The 17,182-nt window shown below is 63.1% G+C and overlaps 2 protein-coding genes across 3 annotated transcripts; both read right to left on the reverse strand.

Annotated features, from left to right (window-relative positions):
* Positions 1–467: 467 nt before the first annotated feature.
* On the reverse strand, positions 468–7,290 carry B4GALT2 (beta-1,4-galactosyltransferase 2). 2 transcript variants are annotated; one of them, XM_072868971.1, is made up of 7 exons: positions 7,156–7,290; positions 4,406–4,792; positions 3,792–4,027; positions 3,528–3,718; positions 3,150–3,272; positions 1,988–2,092; positions 468–1,811 (listed from the first exon to the last, which is right to left on the reverse strand). In XM_072868971.1, exons 2-7 carry the CDS (start codon positions 4,719–4,721, stop codon positions 1,661–1,663), a joined length of 1,122 nt encoding a protein of 373 aa, XP_072725072.1. In that variant the 5' UTR covers positions 4,722–4,792; positions 7,156–7,290; the 3' UTR covers positions 468–1,660. The 2 variants fall into 2 exon arrangements, with proteins under 2 accessions (XP_072725072.1, XP_072725071.1); XM_072868970.1 differs by having other exon boundaries at positions 1,988–2,194.
* Positions 7,291–10,051: 2,761 nt separating this feature from the next.
* Positions 10,052–17,002, reverse strand: ATP6V0B (ATPase H+ transporting V0 subunit b). Its single transcript, XM_072868113.1, has 8 exons — positions 16,845–17,002; positions 13,615–13,663; positions 13,024–13,107; positions 12,478–12,555; positions 11,797–11,866; positions 11,396–11,447; positions 10,746–10,936; positions 10,052–10,374 (listed from the first exon to the last, which is right to left on the reverse strand). Exons 1-8 carry the CDS (start codon positions 16,909–16,911, stop codon positions 10,348–10,350), a joined length of 618 nt encoding a protein of 205 aa, XP_072724214.1. The 5' UTR covers positions 16,912–17,002; the 3' UTR covers positions 10,052–10,347.
* Positions 17,003–17,182: the final 180 nt, after the last annotated feature.

Genomic DNA, 17,182 nt, shown 5'->3' on the forward strand with positions numbered 1-17,182 from the left:
CCCGGGGGTGGGTTGGAGAGCGGGTGACCATGTCCCATGGGTGCAGCCCTTTCCCCCTTGCCTGCCCAGCACTGGCACTGAGCAGCCAGCAGCTGGAAAATGCTCCCTTGCCCCGCTCGGACCTACAAATCCAGCTGGAGCTAAGCACGGGGGAGAGGGGCTTGTCCCTGCTGGGGGAGAGCATTGTCCCCAAGGGGGGGTGCCCACCAAGTGTCCCACAGAGCAGCGAGGGCAGCTGGCTTTGCCCCACACGTGCCCTGGGCATCTCGCCCTAGCTGGGGCTGGAGCCCCTGGTGCTGCACCAGGGCTGGGTGAGCTGGGGGGCTCCGAGGGTGGGCGAGGGAGGGGTGCTCTGCGTCCCAGCCCCCAGCTGGAGGTGGCAGGCAGGGTTGCCCCCGCAGTGGATGCTGAAACTGCCCCATCTCATGGGAACTCCTTCCCCCCCCCCCGGTCCCACAAACCCCACAAACTTTTGAAACTTTTATTAAATACAAAAACCCCGGTCTCTACGACCGAACGCTGCATTCAACGTACGCTCAAAAAAAGGGTCAGACATTCAAATGTACAAAAGTCACCGGTGCCCCCCCGGCCCCGGCGTGCTGCCCCACTCCCGGCCCCACTGCTCCCAGCCCTCCATGGGGTGGGGGGGTGCTGGGGCTCCGAGCCCCATGGAGGGGCACGGGGTGCCCACCCTGCATGGCCCCGGCCTCTCCTGCCCACAGCCCCCCTGACCCAGGCCTGGAGGGGGAAAGCCAGAAAAGGGGGAGACCCCAATGGCCCCCAAACTGCCTGTGGGGCACCTGCTGCTGGAGGGAGCTGTGGGGCAGCCGCCTCCCTGCGCCAGCCCCTGCCTAGAGGGACTGGGGGGGTTCAAATGAGCCCCATCCCCCCCCAAAGTGGGGAGGGCAGGCAAGGGCAGGCACAGGCAGGGGCTGCACATGCACACACAGCGTCTGCCTTTTGGGAGCGCAGACAGGATACAGCCGCCACCCCCCAGCCCTGGGGAAACTGAGGTACAGCGAGGGGCATTTGCTAACCAGAGGTCTCTGTTTGGCAGAGCTGAGTCGGGGCCCGGCTCTAAGCACCAGACTAAAGCAGAGGAAGACAGCGAGCCATGTCTGCGTGCCCAGCAGCGCGGGCAGTGCTCAGCTGGGGCAGCACCGTCCTGCCTGCTCAGGGGGGCCCGAGCTGCTCCCGCCCCTGGCCGGGGCAGCAGCGGCTCCAGCGCCAGTGAAGGGGGAAGCCTGCACCCCACTTCTCGCAGCGCCGGTGGGGACTCCCCCAGCTCTCCTGGAGCAGTGGGATCTCACCCTCCCCAGCCGGGGTGCAGGCAGGAGCTGGCATGGGCAGGGGGCTCCTTGCCAGGGCTGGGGCTGCCCCCTCCCTCTGTGCCAGGAGCCACATGTGGGGCGGCCGGGCTCATCTGCCAACACACCGAGTATGGGGCAGGGGTCCTGCAAACACACTCGTGGGGACGGAGGGGGCAGAGAAATCCTGGGGACTGAGGGGCAGGTTGGGGGGCAGCCGTCTCCAGAAGGCAGCAGAGTAGGCAGAAAACAACCCCGTCCAGTCCTGGCTCTCGCACTGGGGCAAAACCTGCTGTGCCCAGCCAGCCCGGGCACAGAGCCTTCTTCCGGTGGCTCTGCTGGCAGGGCAAATGCTAGCCCCGAGCCAGGCGGGGGGGCGGCCTGCCGATCTCCACCGTGATGTTGGTGTACATGGGTTGGCGCGAGACCTCCACCAGCCGGTACTGCAGTGAGCTGATCCCGTCCCGCTTCATCGTCATTTTGGTGTTCTGGATCTTGGTGAATCTGGTGGAAATGGGAGTGGGATGAGGGGGAGAGGTGGGGGGGTTCGGGGGGGCTTGCCACAGTGCCAGCAGTGCTACAGCTCTGCGAGGGTGAGCAGAGCAGGAGAGCCAGCAGCCAGAGGCAGCCCAAGGATCGCCCAGCATCCCGGCTGTCCCCGTCCCCTGCGGCTCACTCACCTCTGCGGGTTGGGCTCGTTGTGTTTGTCACGTTCATGCTTGATCATGCGGTACCTCCCAATGCGGATGTCGGGCCTTGAAACCTTCATGCCATTCAGGGAGATGCTGGGGGCCGGGAGCAGGGGGGGTCCACATGTGGGCACCAGGGTGGGACATTCCCCAGCCCAGAGACCTCCAGGGTCAGCCCCGGCCCAAATAAACCCGTACCTGCTTAAACAGGGCTGTGCCAAGCCAAGTTGACCAAAGCCAGACCATGGCTGGGCCAGTGCCACGGCCGAGGGTGCCGCATGCCTCATGGCGGAGCGTGCCCGAAGCACTGCTCCCGCCCGGCGACCTCCGGCTCCACAGGCCGGCAGCTGTGGTCTCCAAATGCCGGTGCCCAGCCCTTCCCTCGGGGCCCACCCCCAGACGTTAAGGGCTGCCTGAATCTCTCCCAGAGCTCCGCACGCTGCTTGTTCCCCACCCCGAGCCCACCTTGGACGGAAACCGCAACCGCACCACCGCGCTCGCGGCACCTGCAAGGGGTGTTTTGCTCGCCCGGCCATTACAGGCCGGTTGTGCACCACCGGCCGCATGCACTCCCCTGGGCAGCACCCTGGGGAAACCCGCGGGAGGCGAGGCAGGAGCCATCCGGCTCCGGCACCCAACGCGGGGTGCGTGCCAGGGGATTTGGCTCCGGCTCTGCGCGGGGCTGTGCTGCGGCCTGCCGGCTGCCGGCAGAAATGCCTGTTTGGCTGCGGCGCGGCCGCCACCGGGATGCTTCCAAGTTTTGCATCCCGGCCCTGGTCTGCAGCGGAACCCGCGGGCATGCCACAGGCTGCATGCCACATGCCACATGCATGTCACATGCCACAGGCATGCCACCCCACTGGTGCAGCTCACACCGCAGCGGGAGGGGGCCGGGCCCCACCATGCTGGGGGGGTTCAAGCACATGGGTGCCCCACGGCCCCCCAGTGCCCTGGGAGGGGCCAGTTCGATCCATGAGGGTCACCAGCCCTCAAGCTGGAGGGTAATTAAACCCCTTCCTGCCATGTGGCATGCCCCGTGCATGTTCCCCGCAAAACCAGGAGCCCTGGTCCTGCTGAGGGTGCCAGGTCGGTGCTCAGCAGGGAGTCCCAGCACACCCCAACCAGCCGGCACTGGCAAGGGGTTGTCACTTACCGGTTAAAGATGTCATCGTCCTCTCCTCCCCAGCCCCAGTACTCGTTGGGAAAGCCGTTGATCTTCAGGAACTGGGACTTGCTCAGCCCAGAGACACCGCCAAAGTAGCCGGCGTAGGGCAGCCTGCAGGACAACAGCAAACAGGTCAACGCCCAGGGACAGGCAGGGATGGGGGTCAGCCCCATCGGGCCCCCCAGGGACAAGCACCAGCCCTCTCCTGTGTCACCCTCCCACCCAGGGCTCTGTGCGCTCTCCGGTCCCATGTTTACAATTTGAGGCAGTGATCCCACGCCTGCCCTGGGCAACCACTGAGGCTGGTGGCCCTGGCGTCATCCCAGCCCTGCCCAGGGAAACATCCCAGCCCCGCAGAGCACCCACCTGAACCCAAACTTGTCCATGCCAACAGCAAAGTGCCGCGGCTGCTCGTAGCAGCGATAGAGGTTGCGGTCGTCCATGGGGATGAGGTCCACGTCGCTGAAGATGAAGCAGTCGTACTCCTCGTCATCCTTGAGGGCCTCCAGGAACCCCACATTGAGCAGCTTGGCCCGGTTGAAGGTGTCCTCGCCAAACTGCGGGGCAGAGCTCAGCAACACCCGCCTGACCACCCCGGTCCCGCCATCCCCTCGCCCCTGCCCCCCTCACCTGGTTAACAATGTAGATGCCATAAGCCACCTTCTGCCGGCGCAGGATGGGGTGCAGGTAGTGCAGCCAGTACTTGAGGTGGTGTTCGCGGTGCCGGAAGGGGATGAGGATGGCCACCTTCTGCCGGGGCAGGCAGTCCGGAGGCGTGTACTTGCCGCCCTGGTGCACATCGGGGTTCTCCCGCTGCACCCGCTCCATGCTCATGGGAGAGCTGAACTCGATGAGCAGGCGCCCAACTGCAAGAGGGAGGGCAGGGCGATGCCCGCAGGATGGGACACAGTCCGGGTCATGGTCACCCGCTGCTCCTGGCCAGGCCGGTGGAGCAAACAGCGAGGGGGACCTGCAAGGGGGACTGGCTCTGCCGAGGGCAGAGGACGCCCAAAACCTTTCCCAAACAGGGGCAGAGAGACTGGGCAAGCTGCTAACAAAACCTGAAACCAGCTGTCCTGGTACCAGTTCCAGGCTGGGCTTTCTCCACTGCTCCACCCCTGGGACTTCCAGGAAGCCATGCCCAGGGCCCAGGGGACGGGGATGAACCCACGGGTGCCCACCCCAGCCCCACACTCAGAGCCAGAGCCCAACTTCCCCCCCCGCGCTCGCCCCACACGTCTCACCTAAGCCGGGAGGCATCTCCTGGCAGGGCTGCAAGGGCTTCTCAGTGGCAGACTGGTTGGCACCGGGCTTGGCGCTGGGGGACGGGGCCTCAGCACCGGCCGGCCCGTAGCTGGGGACGGTGCCGTTGGGGCGGGAGGAGTTGGAGAAGGGATGGGTGCGCGAGGCGTTCCTGGCGTTGAAGCGGCTGAAGAAGTCCAGGTGCTGCGCGTAGACATCGAAGTAGAGGATCATGATGATGACGAAGTGGAGCAGGCAGAGCAGCAGCACGGCCTTGCAAATCCTTTCCAGGGTCACCCCCAAGAGCAGCCTGGTCATCTTCCGGGCACGGGCAGGCGGACATGTGCGCTCAGCGGGGCAGGGGGGCGGCTCCAGCCACGGTCCTGATCCTGCCGAGACACCCCACACTCAGGACACTGCCAGCCTAGCCCCCAACCCCAGCCCGAACGACACCAGGGCAGCAGGAACAGCACAGGCCTGATGAGGAGGTGATGGGCTCGCAGGTCGGTATGCCAGAGAGCACCCTGTGGGGATGCTGCACTCAGACCCCTGCTCTGAAGGCACAGCCGTGAAGACGCGAGAAGTCCCCAGCCCCATGCAGCAAGTCTCCTCCCTGCCCTCCAAGGCCAAGAGCAGGCCAGACCCACTCCCTGTCCCCGTCACCCCCCAGGCAGGGGAGGGGAGTACCCCCACTGGTGCCGCAAAGAGCCTCCGTGGAGGCTGGGCCCTTGAAGGTCACGCTTTCCAAAACGCAGCCAGCCTGGGGTGTCCCAAGGGCACTGCGGGTGCCCCCACCAGCCACCCCTTCCGAGGCACCCCATTTCCCTGCTCCCCGTCCCAACCCCCCCCGCAGCGCTGCACCCCAGCAGCAGCACCGAAGTGGGGCCGGCAGCGAGCGCCATGCTGGCAGGGGCCCTCCTCGGGGTGCCCAGCAGGGCGAGCAGCTGCACGGCAGACACCGAGCCAAGCCGAGCGGGACGTCCCAGCTCCCGGGGCAGGGGTCCCTGCTGCGTCCAGGGGAGCCCGGCTTACAGCCAGCGGCGTGGGTCCTCTCTCCTCCCGCTGCCGGTGGTGAGGCCCCCCAGGACACCGGGAGCTGCTGGGAGCCAGGGTCCCCTTATCTCCCACATGACACCTGGAGCGGGGCCAGAGCCCTGCCGGGAAGGCAGCCGGGAGAGTCACTGGAGAGCCCTGGCTGAGCCAAACCATCCGGCCCTTCCCAGCCCCGCCACGGCCAGGGCTCGGGCTGCAGCACGGCCGTGCACCCCGGTTCCTGCCCCGGTCCCTGCCCTCAGGGAAGCTGTTAGGACAGGGCAAGGCGACCGCGAGGGCCAGGCACGGGGGCTTGCAAGGCCCTGGGGAGCCTGCAAGGCCCTGGGGAGCCTGGGACAGGCCAGTGCCGCTGCAGGGACCCCGGGGGGACCCCAGCAGGCAGGGAGGTGCGGCAGGACCCCCCGGCAGGAGCGCAGCTAGGACCCGAGGGTGCTGGCAACTGGCCCAAGGCCTGGGGCCAGCTCACCGGCAGCTGCCAGCCCCGGCCGGTGGGGCCACCCGGGGAGCTGCAGGGCACCAAGCCGGCAGTGACGGCAGCACCGGCTGGGAGCGGGGATCGGAGCCGAGGTGTGAAGCAGGACCCCCCACCCAATCCTGCTCCGGCTGCCCTCTCCCAGCCGCAGGGCTGACCCCGGCAGGCAGCAGGGTGCTGGCAGGAGACCACCGCAGGCAGGGAGGTGCTGGAAAAGGCTCCTAGCCCGATGCCCCACCTGTGCCCACCCTCTCTCTCCGCAGGACGCAGAGCGGGGTCCCCACGGGCAGGGGTCTCCTGGCACGCCCCAGCACCCCAACTCCTCATCCAGGTTTTTTCTGGAAAGTCGCCCTTTGGAGAAAAACCGGGCTTGCTGTTCTCTCGCAAACCTTCTCACGGTCATGGCGCCCTGCCACCCAGCAGAGCCCTTGGTGTAGGGACCTGCCTGTCCCCAGTGCCTGCCAGAAACCCTCTCCAAAAACCACAGCCCTAGCAGCAGGCAGCACATGGAGCGGTGGCGTCTCGACAACCAGGTGGGGATGTGCTGGGGAAAAATAAGAGCGGGTTTTAGGGTTTAGCAGGGTGGTCCACGAGGTGAGCGGAGAGTGATGCTCGACAGGAACAAAAGCGAAGCGCTCCATCAAACGGCGGCCACAGGATGCCACGAACATGAGTGGGCTTAAAAACACCCGCTAAGTGGGGGGCTACGAAATATGATGCTATCCCCCCGCCCCTTACACCACAGCATCTTCGCAGGGTGTGAGAGGCCAAAAGCAGCTTGGGGCTGGGGAGCTGGTCCCCAGGGATTCACCCCAGCGTGGTGTGTGCCATGGGGCTGGTGATGCTCGTTTTGGAGGGGTTGCTCATCCCCATGGGCTCCATCCTTCTTCCCACAGGACATCCCTGGGCCGGGAGAAGGGCGGCGCGGGGGGAGCCGATGGCCCCGGTGCCCACCGGGGCCATCGGCTCCCCCCGCGCCGCCCTTCTCCCGGCCAAAAGCGGGGCGAGGGGCCGCGTTCAGCACAACCAACCCTCCCCAAATTTTTCCCAGTCCCCGACACACGCAAAAACTTATTAAAAAACGAGAAACAATCTCAAAAAGAGGCTTTTTCCCGAGCCGGGGCGGTGCCACCCATAAGTGACCGGGATCGCATCCCCCGGGTCGCATCCCGGGGCCATCCCGGCCCTCCCCCACCCAGCCAGGCCTGTCCGCGCCGCTCCACTCACCGCGGCCTCGGGGCTGCCGCGCCGCCCCGGCGCCGGTCAGCGGCCCCCGCCGCCTCCTCCTCCTCCTCCTCTTCCTCCTCCAGCCCCGGCCGCCGGCCCGCGGGCTCCCATGCCCGGGGCTGCGGGGGGGCCCTGCCGGCCGGGCCGCCGCACCACCGAGAGCCGCAGGGAGACGGGGCCGCGCCCGCACGCCGGCTCCGCCCGCCGCCGCCGCACCGGGCGGGGCCGCCGCCGCCGCCCGCCCCGCGCTCCGGGACCGCGCTGCTGCCGGGCGAGGGCAGCCCCGCCGGGACCGGGACCCCACGGATGCAAACCCCACGGATGCAGACCACCTCCCGCCCGGCCCCCCGGGATGCTCGATGCCCCCCGCTCCGCCCCGAGGTGCTCAGCCCTTGGCCCCAAAAGCCGGGCACCGGGGACCCTCCGCGCACCCCCGGGGACACAGGGACAGGGGCTCTCGGTGTCTCTTTCTCCCCTCCTTCCCGCTGCGTTTTTGGCAGCGTGGGAGGCAGCGCTTTCACCGGCCTACCCAGGGCGACTCCCACGTCCCCGAGTGTTGGTGCTGGCTCAGCGCCCGTCGCAACCTATTTGTGGCTCCTTTCTCCCCCCACTTTCCGCGTTTCTCAGTGTTTCCTAGCAATAAATTTCACTCTCCCTATCATAATGGCATCACCGAAAGATCTTGGGCTGGTCCCGAGAGTTCGGCCCACCACGAGTAATTTTTGCACCATCCGCAGCCTTTCCTTTCTTGCCAGCCACCCCACGGCATTTGTGCCTGTTTCGAGCAGCCCCTGTCCTCCTCATGCCCTGTGCCCGGCCGCTCACTGGAGTGAGGCCTTTCCCTCTGCCTCATGGCAGCTCCCTTTAGAAGACAACCTTACAGCAGAGATCAGAGCAGCACCCAGCCAGCCCAGCCCTGCTCCAGCTCTGCAAGCAAGCCCTGCTGAAAGCTGTCCAACTTCTACCTCCAGCTCTTGGTTCAGCTCTTTGGCAGGTGGCGTTTCCCTCATGAGTACTTACATGCGGTCACCAAATCATCTTCCAACTCCTGCTGCTCCTAAATGAGGTGAGGCGCAATATGCTGGAGCCCCTCTTAAGCTTTTTCTCCATGCTTGAGCAGCAGGTATTTAGCACATCCAAGTGCAAAGGCCTAGAAACCAAGTGCATGCACCTAGAACAAGAAAGTGCGGGGCATGCTCACCTCGCCACTGCTGGCTGCGGGAGGGGGGCCATGGGCCATCCACGCTACCGTGAGACCAGCCCTGGTGGGCCTCGTGTCCTCACAAGGGGCCCGTGGCCAAGTTCAGAGCCTGTTCCCCTGCCAAAGACGCGATACACACAGGCGGCATTTGGAGGGCAGAAAAGCACCTTGCAGAGGGAGGTTTCTGACAGTGGATGGATTTCTGTCATACCAAGGCAGGGCAGAACGAGATCCATCACTGAAAGACAAGTGGGTCATTCAAGGCAGTTGTTAACCAGGAAGATGATTAACCCATGGAGCAGCTTCTCTACCACCCGTGCAGGCTCTCCAACCCCAGGCATCTCCTTCCTGAAGGCAGCCCCACGAGTTCGGCACAGGTCTGACAGGATGGCCCTGCAGCTCTCTGCGGCTTCAGAGATCTCTGGGCAGCGGCAGCAGCAGCAATGCCAGGGGAGGGGGGTACAGCCCTCATGCAGAACAGGCAAAACTCTGCCCACACCTGACACCCTTTCTTCTGAGTAGGCAGGGCCCAGCTTGTGTCCCTGCCATTATGTGAGGCACACAGAGCTCCAGTTGCAGCCTCCAGACCCAGAGCAGCCAGCACAGCTGGCAGGAACAGTGGCTTGGTTTGCCCCAGCAGTCTTTCCACACCCCAGGCTGAGACACTGCTGTCCCAAAACACGCAGAACAGGGTGCAGAGCTGGGAAGTCGGCAGAGCTCAGAGAGGCCATGCAGAGGCAGCTGCCCTAGTCCCAAGAGCCAAAATCAACAGGCATGAACGCTTCCCCAGCTCCAGCCTGTTGCATCCTGGTGGGAAGAGAGATGGGCAGCTCCAGGCGTGCATCCGCTCTGACCCAGCAGTAACAGCACCAGGGGACAGATGCTCCCCCTACAAAGGTGTACTGGCAGCACAGCAGGATGAGGGCCTTGTGCTGGATACAGCAGACTGCAGAGGTATGGGCCTCATTCTTCCCTTCCCCCAAGCAGCAGAAGAGCTGCAGGCCCAGCTGTCCACAGCCAGCTTCCCCACGCTGTATTCACCACAGCCAGGGAGAGGGGAGCAGAGCCAGCGCAAAGCATCCCCACGCCTGGAACCTCTGCCAGGGCCCCCTGGGACAGAGGGGCACTGCAGACTGGAGAGCCCCAGCACCCAAGAGCACCTGCCCAGGCAGCAGCACTCAGCCAACGGTCACACAAGGGAGCTGCTGGCTGAGGGACAGCCTTGGAAGGGGCAAAAGCTTTGCTCCTCTGCCCTTCTGGGGCTCCCCAGCTGCACAATGGGGCTACGGACACTGTGTACACTCCCTCTGTGCTAAACTACCTGGATGGGAGCCAAAAGGCCCAGACCAGCTTGTGCCTGTGCCTCCAGCATGCCTCATGAGGGGCAGCGCCAGCGCTGGTAGGAACCTGGCAGAGGCAGCGTGGAGCTGCCTGCTGCCTGCTCCAGCAGCCTCCTACCTGCTCCGGGCAGCAAAGCAGAGCTCTGCGTTCCCACAGCTCAGAGAGGGTGGCCTCTTGCAGGCTGAGCAGGCAGCAGGGTTAACCCCACACAGGGAGGACACCACCAGGCTCCTGGAGCCAGGCAGGGACTTTGCCAGAGGCACAGAGGTGAATCTCCGAGCAAGGGGTCAGCCCAAATCAGCACTTGCTCTCTGCAAGCCTCCCCGACACGCGCAGGGCAGAAGAACAGCTGCATCCTTGGACGAGAACCATTATTTATTTCACAGACACAGAATTGCACTGGTGGTCGATTCTACACACACCGGGGACACGCAGCAGCAGGGCCCCGTGGGCTGGGCCAGGCCGCCGGGGGCAGAATTCACACAGAGAAATTTGTTTCTTCCGAGGGGCCGATCAATCGGCGGGATGGAGCTCTACACAGCCGGCCTCCTGCCGCTGGGCAGCTCCCGCCCCAGTCAAGGATAGAAACGTTAAATAAATATATACAGCACCTCTTGGGGTGGGCTGGAACAGGCTGGGTGGGACAGAGCTCAGTTGCCCATTTTTACTTTAGATGTCTAGAAAGAAAGAAGAGAGGTTAGGCCATACCCCACAAATCCCAGCCCAGCACCCCAGTCCCACCCAAGCACCCCACAACCATCCAGAAGCTGCAGACAGCTTATCAACCCCACCAATAAGACATGAGCATCACACAGGGTGCACCCAAGGTGACAGTTGCTCAGAGGGGCCATCAAGAATTCACATGGCTGCAAATAGGCACTGCATACAGTGGAGAGAGCTGTGCCATCCCAAACCTTGCGAGCAGCCTCCCCATCCCAATGCAGAGGATTGTGCTGGAGCCCAGGTGTGTCTCCCCGGAGCTGAAGAGCACCCAGGGTGACAGGCACCTTGTGCTCCCATAAGCCTGGTGGCCCCAGGAGGCAGGTACCTGCAGAATAGCAACAATGACCCCAAACAGCCCTATGGCACTGCCAAAGATCTCCACGATCAGGATCTTGACGAAGAGGCTGGCGTTCTGGGCATCAGCCAGGGCAGCCCCACTGCCCACGATGCCCACGCAGACTCCACAGAAGAGATTGCATAACCCCACGGTCAGGCCAGCCCCAAACATGGAGAAACCTGCGAGAGAGGAACGCTGCAAGAGCAGGGGGTAACCCCCTTCCACCTGCAACCAGGACACGCTGCAGCAGCTCTGCCTTGAGGAGACAAAATACTTAGAGCTGCCAAGCACCAGCAGCGTCCTCCTGTTTGGGGAGCAGGACTGCTCCAGGCCGTGCCCTGGCTCCCGCAGCGCCAGGCCAGCAGGTGACAGCAATTTGCTGCTGCCCAAGCGAGGAGCAGTGCTGCCGCTTGGCAGCACAGCCCAGCTGGGTGCAGGAGAGCATCAAGAAGGTAAACAAAAAGCTGCTTTTTGGCAGAAGAGTCACACATCCTTCAGACACCTGCAGCAGGCCACAGGCCGGGTGAGCCAGGCCCTGCAGTCCCATTCTCTACAGCCCAGGGCAGAGGGAGCAGCAGGAGGCAGCGGTCAGGGTGTGGCAATGCTCACAATGGCACCAGGGACTGAGCGGTCCTTACCTGCGTGGTAGTTCCTGGCTCCAATCGTCTCTGGGGTGACTGCAGAGAAAGGCTGAGAGAAAGCACAGGGCCTGGGTTACAGGCAAGTCCATGGTCTCTGGGAGAGGCACCTGTCCCCAGTATGGCATGAGGCAGCCCCAGTTTGGCCAGAGCTGGTCCCTGACTCCATGTCCCTGGGTGGCTCCATGACATCTGCCTTGTGTGTACTTCCCCAACCCACTCTTCAGCATGGACAAGGGCCACTGCACAGACCACCAGCCCAGGGGCTCCCAGAGACACAACAGCGTCCAAAGTCCCCAGACAGCCACCGCTCACAACACTGGCCCATGCCCAGCTGCCCATCCCCACCATGGCCCCGAGGCTGGCTCAGGGCTGGCAGGGCCCCCCAGGTCCTCCCGTACCTCAGCCATGTTACTGATGACAATTGCCATGATGATCCCGTAGATTGCCACAGCCTCACAGAAAATGATGCTGTGGGAGAAAGGCAAAGTCTGAGCAGTGTCCCAGTCAGTCAGCACAGTGCCCCAGGCTCTGCTCCACCCTGAGCAGCCCCTGCCACTTTGTGCCCAGCCAGCCAGACCCCTCCACGGCCATATCTGAGCCTGCCCCACTGCTGCCCAGGGCAGAAAGGCAAACCAGCCCACCTGCTGCTTTCCTCTCAAACAAGGGAAGAACTGCTAAGGACAAAGGCTGGGTGCTGGTTGTGCTGTGCTGCCCAAGGAAGCTGTGACAGCCCCGTGGGAAGCAGGCCCAGGGAGCCCTGCCCTCTGCCAGCCCCCTTCTGCTCCTTTGGGGAAGGGCTGTGCAAGTCTGGCCAGGGGAACCCTTGCTTGGGGCAGGAAGTGTGATCTCAGGGTGTTTGTTTTGAACACACTGGGCTCATTCACTGCGTGATATCACACAGTGACTCTTCAAAGCAGCACCCTGGCTCCTTTAGGGCTCTTTGTTTTGAAAGCAAACAGCTCAGCAAGGAATGGTCTGCCAGCAGCACCCAGCTAGAGAGAAGACAGGAGCCTCTGCACCGGGCTGGGACCTGCCCCACTCAGGTGTGGCATAAGCACTAATCCCAGGTCTATGCTTACCTGACCAGGTTCTTGGTTTTGATGCGAGGTGCTTTGACTCCACCACCGATGATGCTGGAGCCCGTGATGTAAATCCCCCTGTGGCAGACAAGGGTGGTTGGTGGAGGGTCTGGCACTCGCTGAAGGATTCAATAGGGAAACCAGGATCTTCCAGCTGAGCAAAGAATCGGGCATGCAGCTGGGGGACACTGCGGACTTGTCTTGTCCACCCCCAGGGTACAAGTGGTCCCAAGCTCCACCACCTATACTAGCAGAACTGCTGGGGCACAAGAGCCACCACTGCGTGGCCTGGGCTCAGGGGCATAGCTTCCAGAGAGCCAGGGACATCCTTGTTTCTCCACTGCCATTGCAGCCCACAAGGTGGTCTGCCCAGACCCACCAGGAACCCAGCAACCTGGCCCCACTGCTGCAGTGACCCACCCACCCAGTCCCACACCCCTGCATGTACACTCTGTTCCGCCCCTGCCCCGCCGTGGGAAACCGCAGTATATAAGTGACTACTGAGGTGGGACAGCAGGAGCCTGCTGAAGAGCCAGCCCCACTCACCAAGCAGCTCCCACCACAGACAGGGAGATGGCCAGGCCAATACCCAGGTTGGACCACATGAAGGGTGAGGTCTCTGTCAGGAACCTGGAGAGGAAGAAGTGCCCTGAGTTAGCACACTGGTTGAGCCCCTCTAGTCATGGTGCACAGCCCCACAACAGGTACCCCCCACCCTATCATGCAGACTGAGATGGGCTGGACATTACCAGACAGTGGGACACGAGAGCCTTTCTCTGCCAGCCAGTGACCCAGGACCCTCACCTGCATGGACTGAGACCTCCCTCCCAAACCCTCACTGTGAAGGGGAAGCCTGGGCTGGGAGGCTGCTGGGAGAGGGAGTGGGCTGGGATAGAGGTGGGAAGGGCAGTGATGGCTGCACCAGGACCCTATATGGAGCCAGCCACACATACATGTGGGCTGCATCTAACCCCCCTCACAGGGAGCACTGTAGCTCTCATTCCCCTGCGATGCAGTGACCACTGCCTGTCACTCAAAAGCAAGCGCTGTTCCCCGCCAGGCACTGCCAACACCGACCACCTCCTCACACAGCCCTGTACTCGGCAGGGAGGATGCCGGTATTTACAGGGAACTCACCAGGCCACATCGAAGCGGAAGCCCAGGTCAAATATTGTGTAGCAGATCCCTAGAAAGCAAGAGTGACATGGGAACCTTCAGACTGGCACCAGCTACTAGTCTGGCGCTGCCATTTCCTCCCTCACCTGCAGAGCCCCGGGGCAGAAGCCCAGGAGCACACCACAGCACACAGGAAGGTTACTGGGAAGACTAGCTCAGGCATGCAGAGCTGTGGGGCAGGGTGCCCCACCGAAGTCCAGTCCCAGTGACCTCAGCACTCCCGCATCAGCGCAGGACAGAGACAGCCCAGACCTGCGATACCACCAGACCCCACTGAGAAGAGGACTGCTGTGGTTGTCACACCCATTTTCTGTTCCCTGACCCTGCTGAGCACCCACAGGCCACCCTGGGCTGAAGGGAGCCCTGTGCCCCAGCACAGTCTCCATCCACATCACCCAACGGCTCGGCCCCGCTAGAGAGCCACAGCACTGGTTGACCAGCCGTGAGTTCTTCTCTCTCACAGGGAAGGCAAGAGGTGAGAGGCTGTGCCCTGTCTGACCATCACATGCTGCTCTGCCACCATCCCACCAGTGTCTGTGCTGCTCCCCAGGAGTCCGTCAACACCAGAAGCTGCAGCTGCCCCCCAGTACCTCCCTTTCCAAGGCTGTGGATGTTCAAGATGTGCCTGCTGTCCTCAGTGTTTCCTCCAAAGTTAGTCATTTCCAGAGAAATTTGTACTCCAACACAGGCAGGAGACACCAAGGCACAGCCCTGAGAAACCCAGAAAAGCCTTTCCTTTCCAGGGAGGGATTACAATGGCAGCTTTCCCTGCTGCACCCCGAGTGCTCCTCTCCTGTGCCGAATTGCAGCCGGGAGTCATGCCCAGCAGCCCCGCACAGCCAGAGCAGATGCAGAGGTGCTTGCACTGAAACCCTGCCTTGCTCTGAGCTCATGAGCGGGAAACGCAGCTGCAGACTAGAAGAGACACTCACTCTTTGCATGACTTGCAGTGCACAGCTGGAAAAGAGAGAGACCTGGCCCTAAGGAACAGATAAGCACAGGCAGTATGGCACTGTCTGCTCCACACCAGATAAAAAGGGTGAAGGGACAGCTCTTTACCATTGCTGACTAGAGCCAGTGGCTGTGTGACACCCACCCCACGTACAGCTGGAAAAAGAGGAAACAGGAGACTTCTGAAATGCTTAAAAGCAGCAAAGAGGCCATTGCATGTGTCCCACTGCTCCCTTCCCCCCAGAGTTGCAGCCTGGAGGCCAGGGTGATGGCAAGCCAGTGGTGTGCCCAGTAGCAATACAGGGGCAGGACCACGTGCCCCAGGTTGGAAGGACCCTACCCTGCCCACAGCCAAGACCTGAGGACAACTCAGCCCGTGGGAGAGCCTTGGCGCTGCAGCGTAGGGAGACCTGCCAGCCTCACCCCAGGGATGTCCCCATGGTCCCTGTGTGCTAAACCCCTCCACATGCGACTCAGGGCTCAGCACCCCATGCACTGGGAGGACGTACAAGCGCTGCCAGGCAAGCAGGCCCCAAAACGGGAAGTGGTAACACTGGTCACTCCTCCTGCCTGCAGAATCGTGGTGCCCCCCTCCCCTGCACTGACACACACCACGAGGAACGGTGCCACCACAGCCAGGGAGTGCGGAGGGAGCCTGCATCCTGGTCCGCACGCCTGGCGACCTTCAGGGACGATCTCTGCAGTGCTGGGCCCAACCAGTCTGGGACTTGTGTTTTGGCTTCACTGCTTGGCTTGCAGAGCAGGAACTGAACCCAGCCAGCCTCAGCTGCCCCCACTCCCCAGGAGTGGTAAGAGAGAGCTACATCCAGCTCAGGGCAGATCCTTGGGGCACCTTCCATCTCTTCAAGAGCAGATGTAGCCTTGGATTCACATACAAAAGAAACAGAAGGATGCTTTCCTGGGAGCTCTGGCTCTCAGCCCTGCAGCCAGAAGGGCAGAAAAGAGCCAGGGCAGCAGAACAGGAGCACCAAAGTAGGGCTCAGGACAAGGAGGGAAAGCACAAAGAGGCACTGCAACACTGCGCAGAGCAAGACCGCTTCCTGCTCGCTCCTTCCCTGAAAAGGGATTGCAACAGGGCAGGGGAAGTTAAAAGCATCTGGGATCAGCTCGTTGACATTTTCCAATAGTCTCAAGTTTGCAGCGTGCATCTGCGCTGGTGCGAGCTGCATGATTCAGAGAGCCCAGGAAGGCAGCCCTGGGCCCAGCACTGGGTTCACCAGGCCCTGGAAACACGAGGGAGTGAGACACCCTCAGCTTCTGACTCGGTCTCTCCCCTCACCCAAAGGCTGAGGCAGGAGCCAAGGTCTCCCCAGCCTCTGCCTGGCTCATGGTCACTTCACTCTGCACTGAAAGAGGAAATAACCAGCAGCTCCAGCTGGTTATTTCCTCTTGAAAATCTTCCCACTACCCCTTGGAGTCATCCCCTTCCCAGGAAGCATTAACTCCATCCTCAGTGCCGCTGAGCCCAATGCCATCAGCAGCAGAGCCTAGGCCACCACAAGCTGCAACACAGCCATGCGCTCTGCAATCATCCGGACAAACTTGCACATTTCCTTATGCTGTCACAGCTTGGTGAAGTGGGAGGGTGATCTCCTCTGTCCAGGAGACACCAACTGTCACAGCCTGAAAAACCAGGCGCCTCCCCTGATCCACCAAATCCAAACACAACCTTTGACTGTCACCAGCACCCTTCTGCTCTCGCACACACAAAGAAGCGGATCAACCAGACAGGCTCCGAGTGCCAAAAGCCACGCATCCAACAGCCGCTGACAGATACATGGAGCTGCTGCAGGTCCGAGCCCTCCGTGGGAGCAGCTCAAAGCGCCCACGGGGAGATGCCCAGGCTGAAGGAGCCCCACAGCAGCGCTCCCGGTGCCGTGGCAGCCCTCCTGCCTCCGCCCGAGAGCAGCTCAGCCACCGGGGGACTGACAACCCTGCACCCCCTCGACCGCCGCCTTCCTTTTCCACCCCTCCAGCCCCTCTCCGGCAAGGGAGCTGCCAGCAGGGACACAAGCCCGAGCTACTGCCGCAGTCTCTCCCCACACCCCTCTAGAGCCCCCTCCTGCCGCACGGCCCGGCCCCACGGCCCCCTCTGCCTCACAGTCCGGTACTTTCTGTGCCCCACGGCCCTGCCCGGTGACCCACCGCCCCTCTGCCCCTCAGCTCAGCCCTGCCCGTGACCCCCAGCCCGGCCCCACCGCCCCCGTCCCGGCGCTGACCGACGCCCAGCAGCGTGGTCCAGAAGGCGAGGCCGAGCCCCGAGTACAGCAGCGCGAGCCCCGTCATGGCGATGGCGGCAGCGGCGCGGGACGGGACGGAGCGGAGCGGAGCGCGGCTGGGCGGGCGCGAGCGCGTCACCTGACCCGCGCGGGACACGTGAGCGGAACCGCAGCGCCCGAGCGGAAATACCGTAACGCCACCGCCTCTACCGCGCCCGCTTATTGGTTGCCCAGCCTGACAGCGGCGAGGGAACTACATAGACCATAACGCACCGCGACGAGCGCCTCCTTCCATTGGCTGCTCTTCCCCGCTCCGCCCTGCCGTGAAGCGCGATAGG

Source organism: Ciconia boyciana, chromosome 7 (assembly GCF_034638445.1).
Source record: "Ciconia boyciana chromosome 7, ASM3463844v1, whole genome shotgun sequence".
Classification (NCBI taxonomy): domain Eukaryota; kingdom Metazoa; phylum Chordata; class Aves; order Ciconiiformes; family Ciconiidae; genus Ciconia; species Ciconia boyciana.

Excerpts from the sequence above, each read along its gene's own strand:
- B4GALT2 (XM_072868970.1), bottom strand. The coding sequence starts at position 4,721 with ATGACCAGGCTGCTCTTGGGGGTGACCCTGGAAAGGATTTGCAAGGCC. Across the intron at positions 3,719-3,791 it reads GCATCTACATTGTTAACCAG|TTTGGCGAGGACACCTTCAA; the intron begins GTGAGGGGGGCA and ends TCTGCCCCGCAG. Across the intron at positions 1,812-1,987 it reads AACGAGCCCAACCCGCAGAG|ATTCACCAAGATCCAGAACA; the intron begins GTGAGTGAGCCG and ends CATTTCCACCAG.
- ATP6V0B (XM_072868113.1), bottom strand. The coding sequence starts at position 16,911 with ATGACGGGGCTCGCGCTGCTGTACTCGGGGCTCGGCCTCGCCTTCTGG. Across the intron at positions 13,108-13,614 it reads TTCCGCTTCGATGTGGCCTG|GTTCCTGACAGAGACCTCAC; the intron begins GTGAGTTCCCTG and ends CTTCCTCTCCAG. Across the intron at positions 12,556-13,023 it reads TCTGTGGTGGGAGCTGCTTG|GGGGATTTACATCACGGGCT; the intron begins GTGAGTGGGGCT and ends TGTCTGCCACAG.